Consider the following 19,834-nt stretch of genomic DNA (forward strand, 5'->3'; position numbering starts at 1 on the left):
TTTTCCACATTCAGGTTCTATTATGATCCGTGCCGAGTATAATGCAGGGACCAACCATTTCATACATGAGAAAATGCAGGCCCACGTGGATCATAGGACCTCCTTCAGTTCATAGTTAGTGGCTGAGTGGGGGTGAGGACCCAGGTTTCCTAACCTTTAAAGAAAGGTTCACACTGTTGCAGTTCACATTTTTCCGATTCATATTTAAATTAATTAAGATGTATTTAGAACCGCTTCTTGATTTTTCCATTTCCTCTAACATTTCTCCACTATTACACTTGAAGTTTGGCCGGATAAGCCCAAATAATACTGCCTCTTCCCTGATCGCCTGGATGTGCTCTCACTGCCATGAATCATTAAAAGATTTATTCTGTGACTGAAAAAGAGAAGTTAAGGCAAGAAGGTTAGCTTTGGAGTTAACCCTGAGAAGATGATGATGCTAGGGAAGGCTGTGCTTCTCAGACCTCTCTGCCTGGCTTTCCTCTATTATCAGCTGGAATATGTTTTTCCATTTCACCCAATTAAACTAATTAAATACAACCACCTAGAGAATTCTGTAGGTAAATAAGCTGCTGCTTTTAAAAATAAAACCCCCCTAGGGAGGATGGGATTCTGAGGCATTTGCACACTAGGGTGAATGAATCAGATTCCAGGAATTGCCAGCCTTCCCAGAGGGCTGTAGAAGCCATCATGAATTGTCTGATGTAAACACAAAGCCCTCCCTGCAGATGGTCTGAGCCATCGTCCTCTGTGAGGTCAGTGGCTCTTCCTGATTCCATTCTGGTCTCCTCAGATCAGGGAAGTGACCTGACCCGGGATGAATCCCAGTAGAACCCTAGATATTTACTTTAGGGACCCCTTCTTCCTCAGTGGCAATGCTTCCTTCTGTGTGTCTTCCTGAACACCAAACAATCATGCGTGGGAACAGAAGTTCAGTGACCGCATGTACAATGCTTCCCCAACAGCAAAACAGGACCGATCAAAACAGCGGCTCCCTGAAGGCCTGGGAATGGACATCAGTGGAAGCAATGGTGTGAGCACACAGTTCACTCTTTTCTGCTGGCACAAAAAAAAGAACCACAGAGCCAGAAGGGAGAAGGGACCTTGATATAATTCTAGACTTTCTATCTATGCACACCAAAGCAAAAATCATTCAGTTAGTTCAAATAACTATATGGATTGTGGAGCAAAACATTGCTACTTCATTCATGATTTAGATCTCTGGACTCTTATTTTTGCCCTAAAGTTTAATATCAAATTATATAAAGTGACTTCTAATGTAGTAAGTCCAGTTGATGTAGGAGAAGTAATTGAGGACATTATGCCTACTTTTATTCAACAGCTTAAATAACTTTTCTTCAAAAGTAAAATCCAAGTAATACAAGTTTAACTTTTTCCTATCCTGTTTTTCTAAAAAAGAAGCATGCAAATATATTCAAACATAGGCAAGAGATCCAAAAACAACAGACTTAAGGCCACAGGCCAGTTCTTTGCTCCTATTTGGAGAAGTAGCACCGAAACAGATCTAGGTCACAGCTGGATACCTTCCTGATAAATAGTACCGTAGTATCAATAGAGCGAACCATAAAACACATAAATAGATCTTCAAAAGTCAAAGTTGAGCAGACACTTAAAGCTTACTGTGCAGAAGCAATATGCTATGCTATAAATACTATAAATCATGTCTGACTCTTTGCCACCCCATGGACTATAGCTCACCAGGCTCCTCTGTCCATGGGATTCTTCTGTTCTCCTGGCAAGAATACTGGAGTGGGTTGCTGTGCCCTCCTCCAGGTGATTTTCCTGACCCAGGGATTGAACCCACGTCTCTTATGTCTCCTGCATTAGCAGGCAGGTTCTTTTCCACTAGTGCCACCTGGGAAGCTCCCCATAAAAAAGGGTATAAATTTATAAATCAGGATATAAATTTTAATGTCCCAAAGAGTTTGAGGTAAATATGTAAGTGAAAAAAAATGTATATACTTATGTGTGTGCATATTTGTGAGGATATATAATACATGTCTACATAATATAAAATGTTATTTATGTTTATAGTACATATGTATGAGCACATACATGTGTATATACAGTCAGCCATATCTGCAGATTCTGCATCCCCAGATTCAACCAACCAGAGTAAAAATATTCAGGAAAAATATTCCAAAAAGTAAAATTTGAATTTGCCACATGCAACTCTTTACACAACATTTACAGTAGTATTTACAACTATTTACATAGCATTTACATTGTATTAGGTATTATAGGAGAAGGCAATGGCACCCCACTCCAGTACTCTTGCCTGGAAAATCCCATGGACAGAGGAGCCTGGGAGGCTTCAGTCCATGGGGTCGCAAAGAGTCAAGACACAACTGAGTGACTTCCCTTTTACTTTTTACTTTCATGCATTGGAGAATGAAATGGCAACCCACTCCAGTGTTCTTGCCTGGAGAATCCCAGGGACAGCAGAGCCTGGTGGGCTGCCGTCTTTGGGGTAGCACAGAGTCGGACACGACTGAAGTGACTTAGCAGCAGCAGGTATTATAAGTAATCTAGAGATGACTTAAAGTCCATGGCAGGATGTGCATAGTTACATGTAAATGTTATGCCATTTTATATAAGAGACTTGAGCATCCCTGGATTTGGGTATCCACGGGAGTCCTGGAACCAATCCCTGAGGACGCTAACTGAATAGTGGCCCAAGGAGCACTGTTCCCTCACTAGGCGGCCACCCATTCCAAAGGGAGTGTCCCTCTGGACCAGTCTTAGCTGCTTGTTTATACAGATGGACATCTGGATCATAAGGCTAGCCTATTTTAGTTATAACAGTTCTAGTTTTCCTCTCTAGAAGCTGAGGAAACCTGAAAGCAAGAAAAGCTGAGGTTGAAGTGTTTAAAGCAACTGACATACTTTTTTTAGTAAAAGGCTAAAAGATCAGAGGATAACACAAACAGAAGTTAACAATGTTAACAAAAGCCATCTTTTTTTCACTTCTCAACTATTATTCATCCTTAAGAGACAGTCTCTAGGGATCCTCTAGGGATTTCTGTGGTTCTGCCTGGGTTTATTTCAGTCCTGTGTCTCCTTCAATGTCTTTGGTAATATTGGCAATAATCAGTAATTTACATAAACAGGAGAAACTAGAGAGGAATAAGCCTTTATTCCCTCCCACTGAAGCACCTGAGAGTAGAATGTTCTGCTGCCCTGGGACTTTAGAAATGTGCCATTTTAACTAACTTGTCAGAATAAACTGAACTATTTTATTGCTACAAGATAAGTCACTTCAACTGTGTCGGACTCTTTGCAACCTAGCCCATCAGGCTTCTCTGTCCATGGGATTCTCCAAGCAAGAATACTGGAATGGGTTGCCATGCCCTCCTCCAGGCATCTTCCTGACCCAGGGATAGAACCTGCATCTCTTAAGTCGGCTGCATTGGCAGGTGGGTTCTTTACCATTAGTGCCACCTGGAAAGCCTGAATGGACACTATACATACTACTCTAAGCATTCAAACATATTTTTCCAAGTTGACAGGCCCTTGGTATCACATGCCAGCTGTCTTTAAAAAATTGTGAGCTGATTACATATGCCTGCAGGGTTACCTTGCATTCAGAACAAAAAGCTAAGTACTTACTCCCTTGAGAGAACACCATTGGCCAGGATTCCTTCATATCGACTTAGCCCTTTGCGCAGAAACACGCTGATCTGACCACCCACTTCATCTGCGATCACTCCTGCATGGACGGCGGCTTTGCACAATAAAGAGGTCTGAAACACAGCAACATCATCACTTAAAAGTGACTCAACAATGCATTTCACATACGGGAGTTTTCCATTTTGTTGCAACTGGTGGTCAGGATGCCTACATGACCCATGATATGGCTAAATTAAAATTCATTTAAAGTAGAAGGGAATGGAAAAAAGTATTAGATAACCATCTCAGAATGACATCAGAGTTATATATTTATGCTGACTAACTTGGGAACCTTTCCACTAGGTAGGAAGGAAGAGAGGTGATTTACAGTATCCGTGGCTCTCTAGTGAATAATGCCTCCTGGTGGCCATGCCCATGTGTGGTCACCTCCCACACTGAATCTGAACTGGGCCATATCACTTGCTCTGTTCTGCTGCAGGTAACGGCCCTGCCAACTGTCAGTAAGGCCTCCTGAGACTCCCACCCCAGATGATCTATCACACAAATGCAGCTTCAATTCTAGGCAAAGGGAGCTTAAGAACCAACCAACCCACACTGTTGACCCACAAACTGGTCAGCAAAGAAAATGGCTATCATTTTAAAACATCATTTTAAGTTCTGGGGTGACTTATTCAGCAAGAATAGATAGCTGCTCAGCTTCTTACAAATCCTGAAAGATGATGCTGTTAAAGTGCTGCACTCAATATGCCAGCAAATTTGGAAAACTTAGCATTGGCCACAGGACTGGAAAAGGTCAGTTTTCATTCCAATCCTAAAAAAGGGCAATGCCAAAGAATGCTCAAACTACCACACAATTGCACTTATTTCACATGCTAGCTAAGTAATGCTCAAAATTCTCCCAGCCAGGCTTCAGCAGTACGTGAACTGAGAACTCCCAGATGTTCAGCTGGATTTAGAAAACACAGATGAACCAGAGATCAAATTGCCAACATCTGTTGGATGATCGAAAAAGCAAGAGAATTCCAGAAGAAACATTTACTTCTGCTTCATTAACTATGCTGAAGCCTTTGACTGTGTGGATCACAACAAACTATGAAAATTCTTCAAGAGATGGAAATATCTGACCACCTTACCTGCCTCCTGCGAAACCTGTATGCAGGTCAAGAAGCAACAGTTAGAACCGGACATGGAACAATGGACTGGTTCCAAATTGGGAAAGGAGTATGTCAAAGCTATATATTGTCACCTTGCTTATTTAACTTATATGCAGAGTACATCATGCAAAATGCTAGGCTGGATGAAGCACAAACTGGAATCAAGATTGCTGGGAGAAATATCAATAACCTCAGATACACAGATGACACCACCCTTATGGCAGAGAGTGAAGATGAACTAGAGTCTCTTGATGAAAGTGAAAGAGGAGAGTGAAAGGCTGGCTTAAAACTCAACATTCAAAAAACTAAGATCATGGCATCCAGTCCCATCACTTCATGACAAATAGATGGGGAAACAATGGAAACAGTGAAAGACTTTATTTTCTTGAGCTCCAAAATCACTGCAGTTGGTGACTGCAGCCATGAAATTAAAAGACGCTTGCTCCTTGGACAAAAAGCTATAACAAACCTGCTGCTGCTGCTAAGTCACTTCAGTCGTGTCCGACTCTGTGCGACCCCATAGATGGCAGCCCACCAGGCTCCCCGGTCCCTGGGATTCTCCAGGCAAGAATACTGGAGTGGGTTGCCATTTCCTCCTCCAATGCATGAAAGTGAAAAGTGATAGTGAAGTCGCTCAGTCGTGTCCGACTCTTAGCAACCCCATGGACTGCAGCCTACCAGGCTCCTCTGTCCATGGGATTTTCCAGGCAAGAGTACTGGAGTGGGGTGCCATTGACAAACCTAGAGCATGTTAAAAAGCAGAGACATTACTTTGTCGATAAAGGTCCATCTAGTCAAAGCTATGGTTTTTCCAATAGTCATGTATGGATGTGAGAGTTGGATCATAAAGAAGGCTGAGCACCAAAGAATTGATGCTTTTGAATTATGCTGGAGAAGACTCTGGAGAATCCCTTGAACTGCAAGGAGATCAAACCAGTCAATCCTAAAGGAAATCAACCTTGAACATTCATTGGAAGGATTGATGCTGAAGCTCCAATACTTTGGCCACCTGATGTGAAGAGCCAACTCATTTGAAAAGACCCAACTCATTTGAAAAGACCCTGACGCTGGGAAAGATTAAGGGCAGGAGGAGAAGGGGATGACAGAGGATGAGATGGTTGGATGACATCACCAACTCAATGGATATGACTTTGAGCAAGCTCTGGGAAATGGTGAAGGACAGGGAAGCCTGGGGCGCTATAGTCCATGGGGTCACAGAGAGTCAGATACAACTGAGCGATTGTACCACAACAACAGTTTCTTACATTTTTTTACTAAATGCACATTTTGAGGATCATTTGAGAAGGTGAAACTTCCATACCACAGTTTCATTTTAAAATTAGACATTTAACAAGGCATCAAAACCAAAACTCCTTTCTCCAGGGGATCTTCCCAACCCAGAGATTCCTGGAGAATTCCACAGACTGTATAGTCCATGGGGTCTCAAAGAATCAGACATGACTGAGAGATTTTCACTTTCAAAACCAAAATGGTAGTATCAGCCACAAAACACTCAATGGACAAGAAAATGGGATGAAGGTCTCAGAGCAAATGAAGAGCAACCCAGGGCCAACAGCCCCCTTCTCATTTCCTGAATCTCCTCTGAGTGGGTCTAACAGCTGGCTCAGCCCTCCATGGCTGCTGGCTGGGGTGATGAACCTGGAGCAGACACCTGGCTGCCCCTGATTACCAGGTGGCCCTGTGATTGGAAGTGGGGCTAGGGAGAAAGAAATGGAACTTTTTCACAGGGCGCCCAGGCCCAGAGGCCCCCACAAGCCCAGACCAGTGTGGGAGGGTGATCTGGCTATTAGCCCAGGACTGAGCAGTCCGGAAGGATCTTTTCCTAAATAAATTTTAGCAATGCCTCACTTCTCTGTGATGGCTAGTGCCAAAAAGCAGCTCATGAAAATGTGTTTCATAACTGAATTTGGGAGTTTCTCTTTGTGTTAATATCAACACTGTTTACCTTACTGCAGTGGACAGTTTTTCTTAGGTTAGGTTATAATACTAGGAGGACCAATGAGACCAACCATATTTTTGTGACTAATGTGAAGCCTCTTGATGAGGGTGAAAGAGAAGAGTGAAAAACCTAGCTTAGAACTCAACATTAAAAAAACAAAGATCATGGCATCTGGTCCCATCACTTCATAGTAAATAGAGGAGGAAAAAGTGGAAACAGTGACAGATTTTATTTTCTTGGGCTCCAGAATCACCGCAGATGGTGACTGCAGCCATAAAATTAATAGATGCTCCGTGGAAGGAAAGCTATGACAAACCTAGACAGCACATTAAAAAGCAGAGACATCACTTTGCCAACAAAGGTCCATATAATCAAAGCTATGGTTTTTCCAGTAGTCATGTAAGGATGTGAGAGTTGGACCATAAAGAAGGCTGAACACTGAAGAATTGGTGCTTTTGAATTGTGCAGAAGACTTTTGAGAGTCCTTGGACTGCAAAGAGATCAACCAGTCAATTCTAAAGGAAAGCAACCCTGAATATCCATTGGAAGGATTAATATTAAAGCTGAAGCTCTAATACTTTAGCCACCTGATGAGAAGAGCTGACTCATTGGAAAAGACCCTGATACTGGGAAAGACTGAAGGCAGGAGGAGAAAGGGGTAACAGAAGATGAGATGGTTGGATGGCATCACCGACTTTGTGGACATGAGTTTGAGCAAACTCCAGGAGGTAGTGAAGGACAGGGAAGCCTGGTGTGCAGCAGTCCATGGGATCAGAGAGTCGGACAGGACTTAGTGACTGAACAGCAGCAACAATGCGGTTGCAATAAAATTAAGAACTTTTGTGATCTTTAATTTAGAGTGCTCATATTTCCTGAACTAGATTAGATTTGGCAAAGTGAGTCAGTTTTCCAATGGCTACTATCATAGTGAAAAAAGGGGAGGATTTCATGACAGAGAAGAAGTAAGAGAAGAGAAGAGAATGCTGAAACAGAGGCAGATACTACCCCCTTCTTGATTTGGAGGGAAAAACAGAATTAGAAGATAGTAATCTTTAAAAAGGCAGCTTGCCATTTCATCTTTTATGAATTTTTTTTAAGGTGTCTTATTATGGTTTTAGTCTCTTAGGGCACAAAATAGAGGAGCTAGCTATAATGGAGACATCCTGAATGTAAATTCAGCAATTTAGCGCATCACCCTGTCTCTGCCTCCAACTCTACCAGATGTGAAGTCATCTCACTGCTCTGGACCCAGCTTCCCAGTTCTCCTGGGCAATGAAAAGGTTGGACTGGGTGATGTCCAGAATCGCTTTGTGATTCTAAAGGGCACCCTGTGTACTATTACAGGGTCGATGCAGGGCTGTTTCCCTTTCTCCGCCCCAAATGAAAGGCAGATTGATCCAGGTGTCAGCTGGGCAGCTATTCCCACTGTTTCTGGGATCACCTGGCTTCCTCTGAATTCAGCCTGGGGATGAGATGGTCTTCACCCCAGGATCCCTGCCCTGTATAGAGCTCTCAGTGGACTTGGCATGTCCAAGGGCCTCCTTGGGAACAAGAGGACAGGTTTATGGGCCAGCAAGCAATGGGACCTATTGTTATCATTGACAACAAATATTCTCATTTCCCACAGTCCCTAGCATTGACGTACCCAGTGGTATGTGCCCCTTTTATGGAATTTATTTCATTACATTATTGCATATTAAATTACATGTATTTGTTTAATATTTTTTCATTATATTAAAGGCAGGACATAAGCTACATCCCCAAGAGAATAACCACCAGATCTGGCTATCATAATATCATGATAAAAATGTAAGCCCTTTCCTGGGTTATTTCCAGGAAGGAAGGTTGTTTCCTTAAAAAAAAAAAAAAAAATCACTCTACGAACTTAAATAAAATTGATGTTTTCTAAAGCTTAGGCTTTTTCGTCTTGTTGTTCATCGCTAAGTCATATTTGACTCTGTGACCCCATGGACTGCAGCATGCTAGGCTCTCCTGTCTTTTACTGTCTCCTGGAATTTGCGCAGATTCATGTCCACTGAGTTGGTTATGCTCTCTAACTATCTCATCCTTTGCTGCTCCCTTCTCCTTCTGCCTTCAGTATTTCCCAGCATCAAGTTCTTTTCCAATGAGTTGGCTCTATGCAGCAGGTGGCCAAAGTATTGGAACTTCAACTTCAGCATCAAACTTTCCAATGAATATGCAGGGTTGATTTCCTTTAAGATTGACTGGTTTGATCTCCTTGCTGTCCAAGGGACTCTCTAGAGTGTTCTTCAGCACCACGACTGGAAAGCATCAATTTTTCAACACTCAGCCTTCCTTATGGTTGAACTCTCACACCTGAACCTGATTACTGGAAAAGCCAGAGCTTTGACTATATGGACTTTTGCTGGCAAAGTGATGTCTCTTCTTTTTAATATGCTGTCTAGGTTTGTCACAGCTTTCCCTCCAAGGAGCAAGTGTCTTCTAATTTCAAGGCTATAGTCACCATCCATAGTGATTTGGAGCCCAAGAAAATAAAATCTGTCACTGTTGCCATTTTTTCTATTTGCCATGAAGGGATGGGACCAGATGCCATGATCTTAGTTTTTTTAATGTTGAGCTTTAAGTCAGCTTTTTCACTTTCCTCTTTCACCCTTATCAAGAGGCTCTTAGTTCCTTTCACTTTCTGCCATTAGAGGGGTATCATCTGTATATCTGAGGTTGTTAATATTTTTCCAGGCAATCTTGATTCCAGCTTCTGATTCATCCAGCCCAGCATTTCCCATAATGTACTCTGCATATCGGGCTTTCCCAGGGGTTCAGCGGTAAAGAATCTGCCTACAGTGCAGGAGCTGCAGGACACGTGGGTTTGATCCCTGAGTTGGAAAGATGCTCTGGAGAAGGAAATGGCAACCCAATCCAGTATTTTTGCCTGGAAAATTCCATGGACAGAGGAGCCATGGGGTCACAAAGAGTTGGACACAACTGAAGCAACTTAGCATGCATGCATGCACTTTGCATATAAGTTAAATAAGCTGTTAAGTGAACAGCCTTGTCATACTCCTTTCCCAATTTTGAACCAGTCCATTGTTCCATGTCCAGTTCTAACTGTTGCTTCTTGATCTTTAAAAATTCATACTCACTGAACCGAGATTTTTAAAAGTTTTCCTTTTGAACAACAGATTTATACTTTGTTTTCTAGCTATTTGGGGATCTACACTTCACTGAAATGTAAATACAGGAAAGCCTATATTAATCAGTGATTGCCTTAAACAAAAAAATTTAAACATATTTCTTCAGGAAAGGGAATGCAATGGACAGCTGAGGAGAACACCTGCAAGGCTCAGGAACTTGGAAGTTGGTGGAATTAAACATCTCTCAAGTTCTCTGAGCCACAAAAGATGACTAAGCAGATCAGCATGAGAAGACTCAAAGAAATTATCAAGTCATCCCAGAACTGGAGCATTTTCTTAAGTCTTCCTGTAGGAAAAAACAACTTGTATTAAAAAGTATTGACAAAGTATTAAAAGTTAATATGAGTACATGTTTTAGATTCACTTTAACATAATGTGGAGATGGCTTCCCTGGTGGCTCAGTGGTTAAGAATCCACCTGCCAATGTAGGAGACACAGGTTCGATCCCTGGTCCAGGAAGATCCCACGTGCCATGTGGCAACTGAGTCTGTGGGCCACAACTCCTGAGCCTGTGCTCTAGAGCCCACGTGCCATAACTCCTGAAGCCCGTGACCTAGAGCCCCGTGCTCTGCAACAAAGAAGCCACCGCGATGAGAAGCCTATACACTGCAACTAGAGAGAATAGCCCCCACTCACTGCTACTAGAGAAAGCCCTGGCACTTCAACAAAGACCCAGCAGAGCCAAAAAAAGAAAAAGAAAGCAAGCACATGTTCAAAATTATAAAAATGTATTCCTCAGTCTATTCAACGAATTGTTTTAATGTCGCTACAATCTTCATAATTACCATGATAACATTTTCCTTAGAAAAGTAATATAAATTTTAGAAAATGTGAAGAAATAAAATCACTATATTGTCATCAGTCAGAGATAAGCACTCACCTACATGGTGTATTTATTTGCCTCTGGCTTTTTCTGGGTGTATGCACCTGGGTTCTCCCTTTCGCTGCTACATCAGGAACACACTTTTTGCACTGTCTCCCTGTAACTTACAGTACTTCTTGGATATTTGGGGGGAATGGAGAATTACTGAAGCAAGTTAGTTAAGGGATGTGTTCCGCTTAAAAGCAAATGGTACAGTCAGCAGGCTTGGGAGAAGCTGCCAAGAGAAAAACTGTTCTGAGCACTTTTTATTTCTGGTTTCCAGGTGAGGCAGAGCTTAAAGACTGTATTTCTTAACTGGCATGTTGAGCCGACATTGTACGATGCCTTAATTCAGCAGCCAAGGAGACAGAATTAAGAATCTTCAGAATTATAAATGATCTTGAAAGTTTTCTGTGACACCTCCTAACAGTCTGTCCCTTTCTCCACCCCACAGCAGCTTCCCACACACACCCAGGCCACCATGATGAAGGCTGTAATCTCCACACTTGACATTTTCAGTGATTAGGCCCCGCTGTTTCTGGAGACACCCTATCTCATTTTGCATGTTCAGTTATTCTTTACATGCTATGGAAATTGGCCTCCCAGATCTTTGTTCTGCCTTTTGAAACAACACAGAATGAACCAATTCTTTTTTTTTTTTTTAACTTTTATTGGCGTCATTTGCTTTACAATATTGTATTAGTTTCTATTATGTACACCAAAGTGAATCAGCTGTATGTACCCCTCCCTCTTTGGATTTCCTTTCCATTTGGGTCACCACAGAGCCCTGAGTAGAGTTCCCTGTTGCTGTATACAGTAGGTTCTCATTAGTTATCTGTTTTATGTGCTGTGTTGTGTCAGTCACTCAGTCATGTCCAGCTCTTTGTGACCCCATGGACTATTAGCCCGCCAGACTCCTCTGTCCATGGCATTCTCCAGGCTAGAACACTGGAGTGGGTTACCATTTCTTTCTCCAAGGGATCTTCCTAACCCAGGGATCGAACCCAGGTCTCCTGCACTGCAGGCAGATTCTTTACCATCTGAGCCACCAGGGAGCCCTGTTTTATACATAGTATCAATAGTGTATATATCAATCCTAATTTCCCAGTTCCTCCCATTACCACCGCTTCCCCCCTGGTGTCCATATGTTTGTTCTCTATGTCTGTGCCTCTATTTAGGCTTTATATATAAGATTATCTATACCAATTTTTTCTCATATGGATGGACCTAGAGACTGTCATACTGAATGAAGTATGTCTGAGCCACCAGGGAAGCCCATATAATTATATATTAACTATACATCAATAAAGTTAAAAAATAAATAAAGATGGTACACAGGAGATGGAAAGAAAATTATCAGGAGGGGGAAAAAAGCAAGTAGCCATGTTGGAACAGTCCACATGGTAAGTAGCTGAGGACAGCTTCCAACCAAGAAGAAATTGAGGTCCTCTATCCAACAGTCCATCAGTAACCGAATGCTACCAACACCATGTGAGCTTAGAAGCAAATATTTGCCTAGTGGAGCCTCAGATGAAACTGCAGCCCCAGTGATGCCCTTGTGTCACCTTGGATACAACCTGGTGAGTGAGTGTCCCTGAAGCGGAGAACTCCGCAGTGCATGTTCCAACTCCTGACCACAGAACATGAGAGGTAATACATGTGCTTCAAGCTTCCACGTTTTGGTAATAGTTATGTGGCAACTGATACCTAATATACCCACAATATCAACATATACAAAAAAGAGACACTAGTCTGACTTCTTTGAAGAGATGTTTTCAAAATACACATTTTCCTTCCAGAAAATCATACTGAGAGCAAATGGTATAAAACCAGCTAGTGCGTCAAATGGGAAACCTGTTAGTCAGCATTTCCAGGTCACGTACCACCCAGGAAACCATTTACCTGTTACTCTGAAAAGGAGAGCTCTGTCCAGAGGAGGCAGGGTAAACAGCTCAAGTAAGAAAGAAACAACGCTATTTCTCTTGCTGCATGGAATTCTTAAGTTTCTTACACAGGACAGGAAAATAATAAATTAAAACTAGACATTGCTAGGAGGTGAAAACTATACCTTAACTTTTTTATGTCTTGTGGTTTACTTCCTAAAGTCATTTAGTACTTCAGCCTATGCCAAGTAATTTTCGAACTGAGGTAGTATAAATCATTCTAAGATTCAGTTTCTAGGCCAAGTAAACATTCTGTGTCAATCTTGTAAATAAAACACACGAAAAAGGAAACTGAGCAAAATCACAGACCTGCTGCTTCCAGAATCAGGAGGTACTGAAAGCAAAATTAAAGCCAATTTTTCCTCCTCCTGTAGGAGATAAATGATCAAGCTCCTAGAACATGTATGTCTTCCTTGTGCATAAAAACATGTCAATAAATCTTAGGAAATTTCCATCACTATACAGATTTTCGTATTTCTAATAACTCAAGCCCCTTCCCATGAGCTATAAACCCAACTATTTGAAATAGTAATGTAAATTTTAAAAAATCAGGTATCAGATTTCCAGGATAGAAATCTGTGAATAGTAAGAAATGAAGAATTGTGAATCTGAATGTAAGACATATACTTAAGAAAAAGGATTTCTGGTGAGTTTATTTTTTTCTGGAAACAATGTATATCACCCAGTTTCAATAGGCCTCAGAAATTGGGGTGCAAGGAGGGAGGGGAATAATATAAAAGAGGAGGGCAAATGGCTTCATTGGTCCCAGATACAACGTCACTATTCTGTGCTGTAAAATGTTCATGTCCTTGGCTGTATTACCTGAAGCAATTGGAGTAGTAAAATCAATAAATAAATTATAACAAAAGGATGATCTCTTATGAAAATTGGATGGAATTGTACTCTTAAGTTATAATAAAGGGTTTTGTTTACCATTTCATTTACAGTATGCTTAATTGGAAATGCTAAAAATAGGAATGAATGCATGAAAAACCTTGATTTTTATACTTATTATTTCATTTATTCTCAGAAAAGAGAACTGTGCATCTATCTACAAAGTTTTACATCTTATTTGACTTTACTTTGTAAAGAATTTAGGCAGAGCAACAAGCACTAAGTTTTTAATGTCTTCCCTGCCATAAAATTACCCTCAATTACTTACATCTCTATAGCCATCCACCACATTCCCAGAAATATCTCCTGGTACATCTCTACAACCAGCTGGGCAGAACTTGCTGAAAAAAAAAAATAAGAGTATATATTTTATTAAGGTTTACTTAAAAAGTATTAAATTATACTTAAAAGTATTTTCTCTCCATGCAACATGCAGGAACATCTTCCTCTAATGACAAATCAGAAACTTGATTTGTGAAAACACAGATTAATCTAAGGGCTTCCCTGGTGAGTCAGATGGTAAAGAATGTGCCTGCAACGCAGGAGACATGGGTTCAATCCCTGGGTCGGGATGATCCCCTGGAGAAGAAAATGACAACCCACTCCAGTATTCTTGCCAGGATAATCCCATGAACAGAGGAACGTGGTGGGCTACAGGACATAGGGTTTCAAAGAGTCAGACACAACTGAGCGTCTAACACACACACACACACAGATTAATCTAAGACGTTAATCTGAGGGCAAGTTTTACACAGCAACTATTTGCTTTATATCAATTCATTATAAACTCTATTAAACATGAGCTTCCCTAAAGCATCTTAATTGATTTGAAAATGTCCAAGAAAAAATGTTTTTAAGAAAAAAGATAAAGTGTATAAACACAATATATATAGTATAATCTTGTTTTTATAAAAAGAAATGTTTAAATAACAACTTTGTTTATGGATAAAAAGAAAACAAGAAAGAAAGAAAACATGGATAAAAAGAAAACAAGAAAGAAAGAAAAAAAGAAAAAGAAATATCTCTGGGTTCCCTTCACTTTCAGTATCGGTAACTGTAAATTTGGATTCACTCTGCTAGCACTATCCAGTTACAACAGAATGGAGGCCATACATGTAAATTTAAATATTCTAGCAGCCACATTAAAAAAGTCTAAAGAGCCAAACACATTAATACTATTAATACATATTCTATTTAATCCAATATATTCAAAATTTATCATTTCCACATGTAATGAACAGAAAAATTATCAAGATATTTCTAGTCTTTTGAAAAAATAAATCTCAACATCTGCACTATATTTTCTATTTATAGCACAACTCATTTTGAATTAGTCAAGTTTAAATGCCTAGATAGTATAGTAATGGTCTACATTAATTACAAATTATTTTTGCAATCAGAAAAAAGGTATATTTTTTTTTCAACTTTATTGGGGTATAGTTGACAAATAAAATTGTAAAATATTTAAAGTGTACATCATGATGATTTGATATTTATATACATTGTGAAAGAATTGTTCCCATCTAATAAAACAGCCATCATCTCGTACACACACACACACACACACACACACACACACACACACACGTACATATATATTTTTGTGGTGGGAACATTTAAGTGGAGGAAATGGCAACCCACTCCAGTATTCTAGCCTGGAGAATCCCATGGACAGAGAAGCCTGGCAGGACTCCGGCCAGGGGGTCACAAGAGTTGGACACAACTTAGCGACTAAACCACCACCACCACGCTTGCTGCTGCTGCTAAGTCACTCAGTCATATCCGACTCTTTGCAATCCCATGGACTGTAGCCCACCAGGCTCCTCTGTCCATGGGATTTCCCAGGCAAGAATACTGGAGTGGGTTGCCACTTCCTTCTTCAGGGGATCTTCCCAACTCAGGGATCGAACCCGTGTCTCCTGTAGTGGCAGGCGGATTCTTCACCACTGAGCCACTAGGAAAGTCCCTCTACTCTCTCAGCAAATTTCAATTATACAATGTGGTGTTATCAGCTATAGTCACCATGTTACACATTAGATCCTCAGACCTTATTCATCTTTGTAGCTCAAAGTTTATATACCCTTTTATTAGCCTTTCCCTTTTTCCCCTAATCCCAGCCCCTGGCAGCTACTTTCTGTTTCTATGAGTTTGACTAAAATAGGTACATTTACAATTAGGATTCCACTTACTTAAGAGTCATTTTTCAAGAAACTTTCCAGAAACATGTCATGGCATATGGTCTGGTTGAAGGGGCTTAGGCTGTGGTGACCTGGGCTCTGTTACTACCTAACTAGCTGTGTGACCCCGAATATTGCATATAATCCCCTTTAAATTCAGTTTCCTCTTCTGTAGTTCCTTCCAGCATCAACATATCAATAGGCTATGAAAGACAATTATTCATCTAAAAAACACGCAAAAGGAAACTCAGAACATTACGTGAACATCGACAGCTTTGAAGATGAATGCCGTAAGCCCTTGTTTCTATATATACCATATTACAATAATGTTTGTTTGGTTTGCTCAAGAAGAATGTACCAGCCCAAACAGATTCCAAAATAGCAGCTGCTTTTATTTCATTTCCTCTCAATTTCCTCCTGCAGACTTAGCAAGTTAGATGTGTGACAACACCTAATTATCAAAACTACCCAAGTACATGGTTTATAATTCTTCCCCATTGACCTAATGGAATCCAGCACTGCAGCAATAATCAAGGAATTAAGAAACAGAAATAACGGAAATCCTATTACAGGCTTATAGTTCCTTATCCTAGCCCTTAGAGCCAGATATATTTCAGAATTCAGAATTTGAAGGATTTTGGAAAAGTAAAACAGTGCTAACAGTGTATATGATATAAAACCCTACTGAGGTCTGCAAATATTAATCAGAACTTCAACATCTCTACCAAATACATGGATAGTTGTATTGGGCCAAAAGGATAAAGATAAAACAGCCTCATGTTTAATTTAGTCCAATTTTGCTGTCAGATGAATCTACAGTCACATTAATCAGGTGCTGCCACCAAATGAATCACAAAAATTATTTGACTTTTCCAACTTTCTACATTTTCTACATTTCATGATAGATGAAGGATTATGGCTCTCTCCTAGTCATCATACCTCATCTTTAACTAAACAGTACAAATCGGCTGGCCCACAGCTTCGATGATCTGGCACCATAATATCACACTGTGGGGCTGAGCACATTCCTTTCTCTAACCCGAAGGCCTCGGCACCACCGGGGCTATACACAGATGGCTGGAAAGAAAATGCTGGTGAATGTCCACGCTGGATGAACAGCAACTTTAAAGGCAACATTTAATTACTGGTCATTTTTGTTTTGTCTTTTCTGAACTAGACTTCATATTAGCAAACAGTAGGGTTGATTCTGCATATAAAAGAATCTCATTTATTAGAATGTTAGATGGATAGGACCATGGACCCTTGAGCTTGACTTTTGGAGTATACTTATTTATTGTGTAGCTATTGATATACAAAGTCCAGAGAATTGTACTTGGCACTAAGAAAACATTCTAAGGAGTTAAGAGTTGTTGTTAGTGTTTTTGCTGACAATGACTTCTAGAGCAGTGGTTCTCGGCTAGGGGTGATTTCTGCCCACCCAGAAACACTTGGAAATGTCTGGAGATGTTTATCACAACTGGCAGGCCAGGGATGCTGTTAAATATCCACAATGCACAGAACAGCTCTTCACAAGAACAAATCGTCCAAAATACCAGTAGTGCCAAGGTTGAGAAATCCCCTCTAGGCTCTTGTTTTAGAAATGAGAAAATGTACATCAAAGAGATCAAGTAATTTTTCCAGTTAAAGTAAGGCTGGAGTGAAAGTTTTCATCTCCTATTCTCAGTAGGTCTACTTCCAGTGGGAAAGAGAAAATGAACCCCCTCCAGAATCCCAAAAGTCACTCCCAAATGCTGGCCGGGTAATAAATGCACTCTAGACTCCATTTTGGCACACTGGTACTGGAGTAGAACTCAGGGGTCAGCAAACTATGACCCACTGGCCAAATCCAACCTGCACCTTTTTTTTTAAATAAAGTTTTATCAGAATACAGCCATGCTCACTCGTTCACACACATACTGTCTATGGCTGCTTTTGCACTACAAAGGCAATAGAAACTGCATGAACAGATAAAAAAAGACTGCATGGCCTGCAAAACCTAAAATATTTACTACCTGGCCTTTGACAGAAAGTTTGCTGATCTCTGCTGTATAAGAAACCATTTCAAATATTCCTGACTCATTACAACACAGATGATTTTTTAAATCGACACAAATAAAGGTACTTTATCTGGCTTAATGTCAAGGAAAACAAAATATTCAGCAGCAAATGAGTGCAGCGTAAGTAGCACACTGTATTTACCTGTATTCTGTCTTCAAATAATGGTTAGCTCGATCCAAACACGTTATTAAATCTGTCATAAATAAAGACAACTGCAGTTAGCAGACTGAATAGAAGTTAGGACACTCATGTTCTAAAGATTTCTTTTAAAATGAAACAGTTTCTGAAAAGTATTTATTTATTCTCTAGTTATCTGAACTTTTCTGTTTAAAAATAAACAAAAACTGATATCCTATCCCCAGGATTTCATTAGTTCCCCTTCATCTTTCTTTTCTACCATCCATGATGGTTCTTCACCGTTTATCCAGTGGATGGTAACAGAATCTTTTTCCAACCAAAAAACAACTTTGGTTTGTTACTATTAACTACACACCTACAAAGATCACGTACCTTCTACTGGCAGGTAGAAAACAATTTCAAGAGCCCATGTGGTTTACAGAGAAAGTTCAGGAACATTTTAATTTGACAGTTTATCTAGTGGCATTTAGCTGGAACACAAAGTACCTATCAGATTTGATCAATGAGGTCCAAACACTTAAAGGCGCTCTCTGAAGCAACTTATAGAACTGAACTTATACTAAGAGTGGAAACGCGAAGATGCTGTGGATTTGTGTGTTTTTAGATGGCACCCAAAATATACTTGCTGCAGGAGTTCTTTCTTTAATCTTTTCAGTGGTTCTTAGGAAGCAACCTATGCTAATTACTGGCCATGCAGGGGCCTGCTAGGATTGCTCAGATCTGGTTGGCTGAGCAGGAAATAAATGGAGTACCCTGTTCGCAGAGTTCTTTCAGGGAACTGAGCAGAAACTATGGGCTCCTCTGAGGCCCTGGAGAGGCCCTGGGCTGCACGGAAATGACTGGAGTTGGAGACCTGGAACAGAGGCCGTGTTTTCCTTCTCCATCCGTGTTCATGCTCCTCTTCTCTCCTGCTGATGTGCCAGCTTGATGAATGGGGCACTCGGTGACAGTGACTTCATCCTTCTCTCGCCTTGCGTGCTTCCAGGCTGGTGCGCTGGTGTGTATGAGGGCTGGGGCAGGGGGTATCACTGCTTAAAAGGCTTGTTTCCTGGGCTAAGAAGGGGGTTGGGGGAGAGTCCCAGAGAACAGCCAGACCTCAGGAGGGTCAGGCGCATATCCCTAAAGATACACAATCCAAGGTTTCTTGGAAAATTAAGTCAACCCTCTCCCATATAAGTCAGTGATCAATCTAACACATGTTATGAAAGGATTCAGTTCAGACCTAACTAAAGACCTATGAAGACACTGTGTTCCTCTCTTCCCTCACATCTCAATTCTGATTCTGAGGTCACAGTTCTTTTTTTTTTTTTTTTTTTAGTTCTACCAGTTTATTGCTACCAACCCGTGACCCTCCACCCTCATGCACACATGCTCAGTCATGTAACCCCATGGACTGCAGCCAGCCAGGCTCCTCTGTCCATGGACTTTTCCAGGCAAGAATACTGGAGTGGGTTGCCATTTCCTTCTTCTGAGGTCACAGTTCTGTCCAGAGATGATGACTAGCAAGAGGAATTCTAAGACAGATAAAGGTTTACAGATTCATGCTGGTTATTCCGCCATACCTGGATGGTCACTGCTGGCATAGGTTAGCAAAAAACCTCGCCCAGAAATGTGGGATCCACTCTCAAAGCGCACAGTTACTTCATTGGTGTTCAGCAGAAGTTCTCTGGGCATAGTCATGCTTCCACAATATGGACCTGAAAACAAAGCATGCTCATGGCTCATTTCAACATTTGGACCAGTACAAAGAATTTGTTTATGCATTTTTCTTCCTTAAAGGTCAAATTTACCAAACAACACACACATAGGATTATCATCTTTTAC

General features: G+C 40.8%; 1 protein-coding gene across 6 annotated transcripts in view; it reads right to left on the reverse strand.

Moving 5' to 3' along the window:
* DCBLD1 (discoidin, CUB and LCCL domain containing 1) overlaps positions 1–19,834 on the reverse strand; it is a 76,080-nt gene that overhangs the window by 10,582 nt on the left and 45,664 nt on the right. For all 6 annotated transcript variants that reach the window (XM_055535086.1, XM_055535088.1, XM_055535085.1 and 3 more), the window contains 4 exons: positions 19,573–19,707; positions 18,014–18,065; positions 13,906–13,978; positions 3,631–3,764 (listed from right to left, as the gene is read on the reverse strand). In XM_055535086.1, the coding sequence (XP_055391061.1) occupies positions 3,631–3,764; positions 13,906–13,978; positions 18,014–18,065; positions 19,573–19,707 (394 nt within the window). The remainder of the gene's footprint in view (positions 1–3,630; positions 3,765–13,905; positions 13,979–18,013; positions 18,066–19,572; positions 19,708–19,834) is intronic.

This window comes from Bubalus kerabau, chromosome 9, assembly GCF_029407905.1.
Source record: "Bubalus kerabau isolate K-KA32 ecotype Philippines breed swamp buffalo chromosome 9, PCC_UOA_SB_1v2, whole genome shotgun sequence".
Classification (NCBI taxonomy): Eukaryota; Metazoa; Chordata; class Mammalia; order Artiodactyla; family Bovidae; genus Bubalus; species Bubalus kerabau.